The 11,804-nt window shown below is 43.3% G+C and overlaps 1 protein-coding gene across 23 annotated transcripts in view; it reads right to left on the reverse strand.

Moving 5' to 3' along the window:
* Ptprt (protein tyrosine phosphatase receptor type T) overlaps positions 1 to 11,804 on the reverse strand; it is a 1,176,099-nt gene that overhangs the window by 66,503 nt on the left and 1,097,792 nt on the right. For 14 of the 23 annotated variants that reach the window (XR_004119009.1, XR_004119008.1, XM_031372635.1 and 11 more), the window contains one exon: positions 9,719 to 9,854. Coding sequence is in view for 21 of the 23 variants with exons in the window: in XM_031372635.1 (XP_031228495.1) it covers positions 9,719 to 9,854 (136 nt within the window). In the remaining 2 variants the exon portion in view is untranslated. Of the gene's footprint in view, positions 1 to 1,077; positions 8,766 to 9,718; positions 9,855 to 11,804 lie in introns of those variants that run through there. The other 9 variants (XM_031372641.1, XM_031372638.1, XM_031372637.1 and 6 more) reach the window with 4 other exon arrangements.

The following is an 11,804-nucleotide window of genomic DNA, read 5'->3' on the forward strand; positions in this document are numbered from 1 at the left end:
AAGTATTTGATAGAACTAACTTTGTTCACGGAATGCTACATCCCTGTTTCTTTCAAATAAAGGCTGGGTCAAAACACACAATCACACTTTCTCTCTCATGCACCTGTCGACATCATGAGAACCATATGTTCAGGTTGTGGGAGGCAGATAAGAGATACAAGGTACATGGCCATAGCAGCCAATGTACCTGGTGTGAGCAGTGCTCCAGAAGAGCGATAACCCAGCTGAGTACTCATGTAAGAGAACCCAGCTGAGTTTGAGTATCAGCTGAATACGGCTTGTATCACTGAGGATTTTGTTGTTGTTTTTGTCGTTGTTTTTTATGTAGATTTAGCTAGCTGGTACACATGAATAGTTTGTTAATGGACAGATCCTGAAGTTTTGATGCTTGTAGGAGCTTGAAAATGTGTGTGCAGGACTAAGAAGATGGCTCAGTGAGTAAAAGCACTTGTCATGAAAAGTATGAGGACCTCAATTTGGCTGCCCTGAAGCCATATCCAGATGCAGAAGTGCACATATGCTATCTCATTGGGCTGATGGTGAGTGGAAGGTGGAGATAAGAGACTCTCTGGAGGCCCTTGGTCCAGCTCTCCTGATTCTTGCAGTGGTGAATACCAAGAGACTATATCTCAAACAAGGTAAGAGGTAAGGATTGACACCTGAAGTTGTCCTCTGACCTTTACATGTGCACCATAGCATATGAACACACACATGTGCCTGCACACACACAGCACACATATACAGAGAGACAAAAATATCTTTAAAATGTATGCTTAGCAAATGTCCCATTGAGTCTAATGCCGGTATTCTGAAGCAGACATGGACCTACTGCTTTAAATACCTTTTACCAGTTCAGTGTAAAAATGGAAAAATCCCTTGATATTTCAGAACCTCATTTTTCAGTCATCAAAGAGGGATTAGTACGCATACCTTGGGCTATGGTTGGGAAGATGAAGTAAATGAATAAGAAGAAGTCTAGCTGATAGGAGCATCTCTAAGTCTTGGACTTCAATCTGTACCCTTCTCCTCTCCCCTCACTCCCAGGAAGACATGAGCATAAATAGGAAAACATGAATCTCAGGGTCACAGCTTTATTGTATAGATTTTTTTTTAAACACAACCATATTACAAACATTGTCAGGGAACATTTACAAGAATAAATAAGATGGACTTGCAGGTGTAAAAAGATTACACGTCACTTTAATGTACAGTCAAAAAATATATCTGATATTCATTGACCTGACATTATTTACCTTCTTCTTTTTGAAGCTAGAACTGGAAATAAAAAGGGAAAGGGCGGAAAGACATTGACAGCACAGTGCTGGCTTTCTTTTTGCTGAGATTGATTTATTTTGTTTTCTCTTCTCACACGTGCTTTATCTATCAAACACCCAAACTGTACAAGTGCAGGCCATTGGGATTTGTGGAGACTTCAGAGAGTGTAGAGACTTTGGTCTCATGTGATATCATATGCCACTGGGAAATGAGAATGTCAGCTTCCCTAGAGTAGACTGGGAATACCATGATAGGTCCTGGAGAGGTGTACCCTGTAGCCAAGGCAACTGCAGAGGCTACAACTGTACCTTTAATTGGCTACTAGGATATAGAGTGAAGAGAGAAGGGAGAATATGATTTTTGAGCCTGATTACAAATATGAGTTAGCCTAGGCTAACCTGGGCTAACCCAAGAACAAGTTGGTGATAAAATATATATACTGGGAATGATTATGATCAGGTGTCAACAGAATCACTGTGCTTTTGAAATCTTTTCCTACAGGCCTTGAGTAGGGGAGTGATGGCTGAGTTAACCTTTGGAGATAACATGCATGAAATGAAGCCTTGTCTTGACTCCTGCCTACATATTTCCTGGTTCTGTCTGTCATTGAGGGCCCTGGTGGCTAAGGAGTCTGGGTGTTGGCTGCCCTTCTCAATGATGGCCGTAAGCATCAAATGCATGGCCAAGGAGCTGCTCCCTGTGACTGGTGCTAACCACCCTGCATAAGGCTAGGAGATGCAGCTGGAGCTGCCTTTTGATTGACATAAGGAGATGATTTGATTAGAAAAACAGAGGGCTTCTACTTCACAAACCAAGCATGACCTATCTACTTAGTTTGCAGTTTGAAGGTACCAGTTCAAATGTGGCTTTCATGTTCCGAGGACTCACCCACTGAAAGTGAAAGTGGTCTGAAATCTACCAAAGCTAAGCTGCCTCTTCACATCAGGTCAGGAGACGGGGATGCTTGGCTTCTGCTGGGAAGCTACTCAAACAGGCAGCTATCCTCCCCAGCAGGCAGTTCTTTCTTACAGGTACTGTTTGCTCATCCATCTTAGCACCACTCATAGCAGTAACCAGGGTAGCAAACTTTGCTTGACTCTGTCATATCATCCACAGTTTTTTTTTTTCTTGGTTTTTCGAGACAGGGTTTCTCTGTGTAGCCCTGGCTGTCCTGGAACTCACTTTGTAGACCAGGCTGGCTTCGAACTCAGAAATCCACCTGCCTCTCCCTCCCAAGTGCTGGGATTAAAGGCATGCGCCACCACCGCCCGGCATCCACAGTCTTAAGAAGACTATGGATGCTAGTCTTCTGCTTGTCCCTTTTGGAGACTGATTTTTTTTTCGAGATTAACACAATTCTTCTCACAAAGGTCCTAGAAATGGTTCTCACTGAAGAATCACAACCTACATTAGATACCCTAAATGCGCATACCATCACTTTACTGTCCAATATTCTAAGACTCCTACACCTCATTTTTCTAAACATCCTAACAAAGACCAAGAGTCAGCATTTTGCCACCTAGAGTGGGTCTCAGATCCAGAAGGAAGCCCAATGGTTAATCACCTTCTGAAGTCCTTTCTAGTAGGTTGTCTCCCTTCCCAATTCTTGCTCATCCTCTGTACAAGCTTCAGTGCCCCACCACTAAGCTCTCAGGAGTATCCTTGCTAGATAAAGTGGTGCCAGGTCTGGGGCAGGGTATAAATGTGGGTACTGACTCCAGCTGTTGGACACTAATATTCATGGATGCATTTCAGGGGTGAATGTGGCCTCTTTGATAGTTTTCTACCTCTTGTAGAACTTGGCAGGAGATATGCAAGAGATGGTTCTTGGTCTCCACAATATAGTTATATAGCCACTGTCATGCAAAAGTCTACCTGTGGTTACCAAGAAACTGAAAGAGCGTATTCATATGTAGATATGTCAGAGATATTTGTGCTGTGTTTCTTAGGATATCAGCTCCATGACTCTAAAATATGTGTCAGAGAAAACTTGATTTAGAACTATTCTCTTTCTCACCCACTTTCTACTTTCCACTACTGATACATTCTCTCTCTCTCTCTCTCTCTCTCTCTCTCTCTCTCACTCTTTCTCACTCTCACTCTTGCTTTCTCTCTGTTGTTCAGAAAGGATAGGTTTTCAAAGGTGACCCCACATTTAGTAAAGGGAAGCCTTTGCATCTCATAATTTTTGACAGATCTCTAGGGGCAACCTCACACAGGAAACCTGTACACAGCAGTATGGAAACAAGGTTGAGCCTCAGTTGTCTATGGCTGAATTTACCCTATTTTTTTTCTGTTTTATTTGGCTCTGAGTTAGAACTGGTGAGATGCTACAGAGGGCCTCACTTTGACTGGTCAATTGGAAAGAAAGGCAAATGAAGACTTAGAGAGGACACTGCTATTTCTGTTTTATCTTTTCACTTGTCTTTTAGTTTGGGTTGGCGACTTGTTCTTAGGGATCTTGGCTCAGTATAATCTATTGACCTTGTGGCATAGGATCAGCATCCCTTTCATGCTTGGCTTTGGATATAGATGTACATTCTATAGTATTTACCTTGCTTTAGCTTGGTGCTGATGGCCTGTTAAGATAGCAGGGGTGGCCTGCTACAGGCTAAGGAGGGATGGATTTCTTTATTCTTTCCCCATGGCATTTATCACTGAGCTCAACAGTCCATAAGCAACCTTGTTCCTGAATAGACATTGGGTTTCAGTTGAATTCTTGTTTTTCTACCCTAGCCTTCCAGATTAACCCTCTTAAACCTGGCCAAAGATGTGTGTATGTTTCTTTTTCCATGCCTTGTTCAGCCTGATATTTCACATTCCAGAAATGGTAAAGTCTGAGTTCAAACCGAAGAGCAAGTTCTTATCCTACTTAACCACGGTACACCATGCCATAGTAGTCTGTACTTCCTAGTGGTATCTGTCTGGAGTGCTGAATGCTATAGGAAACCAGGGATTGTATTGAGCTATGTAAAGGGAAGGGTGTTTAAGATTCATGAAGTGTGTCCTAAGATTTTCCCACATCAGAAGCCACAGAACTCTACAGAGACAATAGACACCTTTCAACATTCAAGGATCTTCAGAGGAAATCTGCATCTGGCTTCTCCTTTGTCTTTGGGGTTTTGTGGGCTCAACTATTACCATGCCATGCAGGTAAGTTCTCATTATTATAGTCTGTTAGTGGGTACCTTCCAGAACCCTCCATAAGAAGAAGAGACCTTAACTGAACCTCAAGAGCAGTACAGTCAGGATACCTCTACAGCAACAGATGCACCTAGGGGGATGTGAGTTTAGAATTAACCTCAGAATGAAGGAGCATGGCCAGGCACTATGCCTTGGTCAGAGATATTCCCCAAGGTTGATCAGAGAGATACATGAGATAAAGGACAGATTAAAAAAATATTTATACAGTCATATTTAAACTACTAAGAATAAATTAGAAAATGGAATCCAAATATATCATGAATGTAAAACATGAGGCTCTAGAGGAATTTGAAGCATATCATTGTCTGCACTGGGCTTTACCAATATCTACTGAGTCATTAGTTTTGCTCTTGTCTCTGTTGTTAAGAGTAATCATGTGGGAAAAAAAAATCTCAGATACTATGGTGGAAGAATTTTGTCTCTGTGGTCAGAAAACCAGACCGAGTTTGCTTAAATGGGCAAGTGAGTTCTCCCTTTGGATCTGTTGACTCATCAGTAAAGTGGTGCTGGCCATCATCACAGATACTTCAGGAATGTTGAAGAGTGAGCCCATGTTTTAGAGTCCACAGCACTGAGTCTACTGGTTCCATGGAGTAGGTGACATCTGGCTGGTCTTTGATTGCTAAGGCCCACACTGAGAGTCACCTGAAGCAAGTAGCCTCTTCCATTCCTTTTTATAAAAGGGACCTACTGTGGCTTTCTAGAAGCTAACAGGCCCATACCTCATCCATGAAAATCAATCACATGAGATGTAGCTTTGATCCCACCTGAAGTCATCTAGGCCATAAGCATGCCCAAGTGGGGGCAGTTTTCATGATATCTCATTTTTACCTTATATCATCTCCATTTGGATTTCCCCTGGACACCAACAGAAAGATATTAGCTAAGTGAGGATTCACTTTGGCATCCTTCCTTGGCTCATGTCAAAATGAGCCCATTCTATAAATAGGTTAGGTGAGAAGAGACTCCTGGAAGGTGGGTTTTCTTGGGAGATTTTTCTGGGGAAAATATCTAAATACCTTAGGGCCATTTTCCATGTCATCTAAGCTCTTCTGCATGCCCTCCACAGGGATCTGAAGAGTGTCATTTCCATCCATGTACCCCACTTTCTCTTTGTGTGCACTGTTTTAAGATCACCTTCTTTAAGGACAGTTGGATCATGAGAAAACAAGGGAATGAATTAGCCCTTGGTGACTTCCCTCAGCATGGCCTGAATTTTCACACATTTCCTTTTCCTTGGAGTTATCCTTGTCATTTATAATGGCAGATACTACTGTCATCTTTATGTGTCAGCTCTTCAACTCTTTCCTCAGAAGAATGAATCCTAGGATTTGTAGTGAATCCTCTCCTCTCCATCCCCTCTTTGTTAGAAGTGGCCAAGGTCTGAAGAAATAGCATGCAACATGCTGATTGGCTATGTTACAGACTCCTGAAGGCTACAGGGAAGTCCATTCAGAGATAGGAGATGAGAGCCATAGGAATCCAGATGGGCCAGTGGGTTCTGGGTCCTGGGGATATGCTCAAATACACCTGGGAAGAGGCCCATCAAAGGAGAATAGTAACTCCTGGGATTCCTTTGCTTGCCTTTTCTTTGAGATGTTCCTTTTGAACTTCCGAAGTGACAGCCTTCCTTGATCAACTCTGGTGTTCTTAGACTTCTAGGCAGCTTCTGGGCTCACACCAATGGGAGCTGGCTCCCTGATTTCCTTTTATATTCTGTCCTTGAAGGCTTAGAGGCCAAGGTTGTTGACCCTGCTCCATGGTAGAACAGAGACCCTGGGTTTTACATAAGAGCTCAGTCTCATGATTCACTCCATATTTTGTTCCAGCAACAAAATAATGAGCACACACACACACACACACACACACACACACACACCACACACAACATAGTAAAAGCACACACTGAGGGGACATTTTCACAGTGTCTGATGAAAGGAAAACAGGCTGTCCTGCTGGTCCAGAGAGAGCCTTCTCCAAAACTAAACTGAGTGCATAGCCATTGAACTCTGCCAGCTTCCTGTTGCCTGCAGGGCAGTGACTGTGCCCTTTACATTTCCTCCCTGGCTCTGGCTACCTTCCTGCCACCATCCCTGTCTTGCTACTTTCTAGCTGGGCTGACCTCCCACCATCTGTCCCTCCAGATACCTTCTCACTTGCCTTCACCATTGTGCATGTTGACCCCCTTGGCTTGAATTTCCTTTTTCTTCTTTGCTAATCTGTTGAGCCCCGACTGGAATGGATGTTGCCTAGGAAGCTCTAGGCAGAGCAAGTCACTCTCACGCTTAAGCTCATCAAATGCTTGTATGTTCCACTGTTACAATGTGGCTCAGCTTCCGTATAGTACAGTGGGCCCGAAGGGCAAGATGTGCACCTTATTGGATTCTGTGTCCCTCATACACCGCGACTGGATCAGTCTGCAAGATAGACCTTCCTAGACCCCTGGCTATTAAGGCTGTCAGATATTGTGGCTCAGCCCAGGCTACAGAGCTCCCTTGTAGCCTGAGGGAGCATGAGAATTGTTTTTAGCAATGATGAAATTAGATAAGACTAGCTTTCCTGGGGAACTCGGAATGAGTTAATAAAATATATCTGAAAGTTTGGGCTACCAAGAAGAACGGGTATCAGAAAGAAAGAATTAAATTTCTACTCATGGACTTCTCTCTCTGCTTGGAAGTTTCTAGCCTTTTTTGGTTCCATAAAAAAAAAATAATTGCTTGGCTGAGAAAGCATGAGGAAAATAGTGGGGAGGTTTCACTGCCATTACCTGCCTTTGGAACCCAGAATTCCATCACCGAAGAAGGTGCTCGGGTTTCTTCAATTACCAAATGGAAATGATGAGAGCTTTCTCTAGTGGTTCCTAGGGGTGCTACTGACTATGTGGGATGTCACATGGAAGGTGGTAAGCATGATACTTGGCTTGCAGGAAACACTTCACAATGTTCTTTCTCCCCCCTTCCCTTAATTTATTCATGCTTTGAGCAACACTTGGTCCTAGGCCTAAACCTGCTTAATATATTATAAACCAAGCTGGGGCCCAGTAGCCAATTTCAAAATGGCAGCTGTGTTTTTTTTTTTTTAAGGAAAGAGTTCAAATTTGGAGAGACAAATTATAAAGGTGTTGCTGTATTTCCCTACCCCCAAACCAGGGATTGATCCCAGGGGTCTCATTTCACTTGTTCAATGGCCTTGTTATCTTACAGCAGGACTTTTCAAGGGTATGTCCAGGAAATATAAGTCCAAGAGAGATATCTTACAGCCACACATTCAAACTCCCATCCTACCCTTCTCTTTTCTTTTTTTGACATAAGAGACTATAGGATTTTACACTCCCATAAGAGTTTCTTTTCACGTGTACTTGAGAAAACAATCAAAGCTTTTTTTGTTTGTCTTTTCCACAGAAGGTACCACCCAGGAAGCACAGGGTTATACTCCACAGGCCCTCAAGAGCCCTGCCCCAGGAGAGTGGCCCTTTCTACAAAGATTAAAGAGGTACTTTAATTCACTTCCTGTGAGCCTTCCTCTCGCTACAGACTATGGGAAAGCAAAGGAAACCTTCGCTGAAGTGTGATGCAGATACAGCGGGTTGGCCGGGTGACTACAGAAGGTCAAGGCCTGGCTGGAGACGGTTGTAGCGAGTCAAACCCAGTGTAGGTTAGGTGTAAGATGAAAAGGCTTTTTGCTTGGCTTAAGGGGCATCCAGAAGTCACACTGATCCAGATTGGAAGGTGTCTCATGCCAGAGGCCCTTGTGGGAGATTGTAGGAACCAATAACACAGTGATCCCTCAAACTATGATCTTTTGCAAGATAGCATGGAGAAGAACTTCTACCCCTGGTACTCCTAAGTATGGTGAGGGAAGGACTGGCCAGCTCCCCACATCCCCAGCACCTGCACAGTCAGCTTGCCATGAGAGTAACAAACTCAGAACGAACAAAAGCAAGAGGTCTGGGAATCGGAAGTCCAGGGCCTTGCTTGAGGGTAGGCTTCTGAGGGCCTGATGCTTTCAGGTGTAGAATGGAAGCTAGTCTCCATCAGAACAGCATCTCCCACAGCTACAGACCTCCCCAGAAGCTGCAGAGCCTACTGAAGAGCATGAGACCAGCAGTCTCCTTTCTAGAGCTGGGCAGGTATGCCACCTTGGAGCTCCTGAGACCAGTCATTGTCAGTCACAAAAAAGAAGAGGCAACTGCAGCAGCCTCTGGACTCTGGCAGGTTCCCCATCCAGTCAGTCTAAAAGGAGCTTAAATATTCCAGTGCCACCTCATATACAAATTTATACTGCTCCTGAGAGGAGAAAAAGATGAGAGAGAGAGAGAGAGAGAGAGAGAGAGAGAGAGAGAGAGAGAGAGAGAGAGAGAGAGAGAGAGAGAGAGAGAGAGAGAGAGAGAGAGAGAGAGAGAGAGAGAAGAATGCATTAGATTAGAGATGCTGATTTTGGAGAAAACTTTATCTGTACATACACTAAAAATCAAATAGAAACTATCTCATGTCTGAACAACCTTCAGCTCCTGACTGATGTGTGTACTCTACCTACACTTCCCAGAATTCCCAACTGAAATTGTCCCCTTTCAGTGATTCCATCCAGTGAGAACCCAGGGTTCTCAGACTATAAGCTTTGAGCAGAACATGTAGGGGTATGCGCTGAAAATGAAGATCTTGACTCAGTCTGTCTGGGACGGAGCTCAAGATTCCTCATTCCTCACCATCTCCCAGGTGAGGCTGCTGCTACCAGCCTCTGAGCCACATCCCACGTGAGATCTTCTCATACATTTTAAAGATGTATAGTCAAGTTCCTTGTATGGGCCATCTCCACCATTATAGCAGGTCTTAACATCTAGGCTCTGCCTTCCTACTAGTGTCACTATCCTTTATCCAAAGCACCCTAGTTTAATGCCTGATCTTGTAAAATATTAGCATAAGTGAATTAGAATAGACTTGGACTGAATTGAAAACATAATTCACAAACTACTATTCCAGAATCTTTCCTTGAAGTCTGAATTAATGACATTTTCTTAGGGAGCAGGCAGAAAGTAAAACAAAGTAAGTGGACTGGGATTAATATTTAGATTGCCCTGCAGGAAAGAGAAATTGCTAAGGTTGGAAAGAAAAAGGAACATAGACTATAGGTATTCAAATGAGACCCAGTTATTGAAGGTGTATCCTATGTACAGTCACATTTTTCAAGTGAAGGGAACCTGAAGACTTTGGATGTTGGATAATGGTTCCTGGATACTCACCAGTGTCTCCACCATGTTGGATTTGTTGTTGCGGAGGGTTTTCACAATGTGGAACACATCAATGATGTTCTGCTGCTGGATCATCTCACACACACTGCAGATAGCACAGAAGGTTCCGCTGCGGCCTCCCCCATTTCTGGACAAAGAGTGGACAGGTGAGCCAAATTCCCAGGATTTTGGAGCAAGGAGTACCTGTCCTAGCAGACCCAGTGTGGTCAGGCAACCATGCAAACTTTAGTCTGAGCTATGAGTTTAAATCCCATTGGGGCTCTGAATCTCCTTTGACTTTGGGAAAGACACTCCTTAGTCATAGTTCCAAGTTCCCCATTGACCTAATTAAGAGGTTAGATTATATGACTTTTGGAGGTGTAGTTACACTGATTTTTTTTTTTTGGCTCTATAAGCATTTTATGCTTAATCTGGGCACACTGATCTATATTCTCAGGGTAGGGTGGTATTGCATCTTTGTAAATATGGTACCTGCATTCATGCCCCAAAGGATACTCTGGGTCTACCAGACAGCCAATAAAAACAGTGGCCATTACTGGGTCGTTTTATTAGTATTTCTTCCTCTCTTCTAATGAAGACAACAATAATTGATGAGTCATGGGCTAGCTAGCCCTGCCTTTGGGCTGTGGTCTTGGGACATTGACTCAGTATTTCTGAAATACCAGGCCAATTCCATGGCTCCCCATGTAAATCTTCTTTAAATGGACTCTACTTGTCTTAGATATAAGGACTGCATGATCTTGGCATGGCCATTCCTCAGTTGCTCCTTCTTTCTAAAGCTGTAAATTATCCTTACAGAAACAAGTGTCTTCAGGAGCCTACCTGATTCTGAACTCCTGGGCATGCTGCCAAAGGCAGCTAATGATTTCATGTAATGGTCTGTGTCTAAGGAACATCTGGGCAGACACTAAAGCACTTAGTCAACCTTCCAGATGTTTCACCCACAGGAAACTTAACAACCAGATGTATCAAGTATAGAAAATTATCCTCTTTTAACTGGTGGGTACCTGAATTTCAGTGACTGTCATGATGCCTGGGATGCCCCAAGGATGCCCAGGTCCCTATTGGTAGACTGACACACTTGTCCTGGTTGGCTAGGGTAGGAGAGATAGGGGTGAAAACAACCTAAATCCTCCAACCAACCAACCAACCAACCAACCCACCCACCCCTCCCTCATAGGCTAGGACATAAAAACATTGGAGAGTAGGAAGCCTTCCTAGCAAGGAGGGTTCGGATCTTTTGAAATAAGAACCCAAGGACCAAGAGGATGACGTGAGAGAATCCATCATTTCAGGGCCATAAAGTCCTGAGGAATGGATGTTGTGCGGTGCTAATGAGGGGGCATATAATGTGTGGGAAAGAACTGGAGGGAGTCAGGGTTGGAAACCAGTTGTGAGGTACAGTTAGAGACAGCGTGGCATGTCTGACACTGCACATCACACTGAGAAGGCACAGCACACAATATCTAGAGTCTGTGCATGTCTGTATCCTTACAGAGAAGTTTCTACTGGTAGGACCTTTTTAGCTTTGAGTGTGCCCATGTGTGTTTAACCTGCTCTAAGTTCTGACCTTCCTGATATGTATAAACCACCTATCTGGAAGGAAGTGAACAATTAGCAGCTTTGTAAAAGACAGGCCAACTCTGAGGTCAATGAAAGGTAATTAATGCCTCCACTCATTCCAGGAAGAATTATTCTGACAAAAAGAGATGAGTTTGGTTCATATTTTCTGCAATATAATATTTTAAAGAGGAAGAGCCTCTTCCCCGCAAATGATTTTCCACAAAGTTGGTAGTTGTTGATCTAACATCTTATGTAAGTCTCTTACAGCTGCAGATATTCCATGGGTCTGAACTCTATATTGAACCCATCTTCATGATAAACTCTGTGACATCTGCTCTCAAGAAATAATACTTACATTTGTATATTTTCTGCTATGGCAGTTTTAAATCTCTCTGTTGGCAGATATGTCATTCTTTTCTAAATGCTTTATGCTTAAGCATCACAGGGTCTAAACATAATCTATTTTATCCAGTGGACAGATGGGGAAACCAAAGGTCATATATATATATATATA

Source organism: Mastomys coucha, unplaced genomic scaffold (assembly GCF_008632895.1).
Source record: "Mastomys coucha isolate ucsf_1 unplaced genomic scaffold, UCSF_Mcou_1 pScaffold15, whole genome shotgun sequence".
Classification (NCBI taxonomy): domain Eukaryota; kingdom Metazoa; phylum Chordata; class Mammalia; order Rodentia; family Muridae; genus Mastomys; species Mastomys coucha.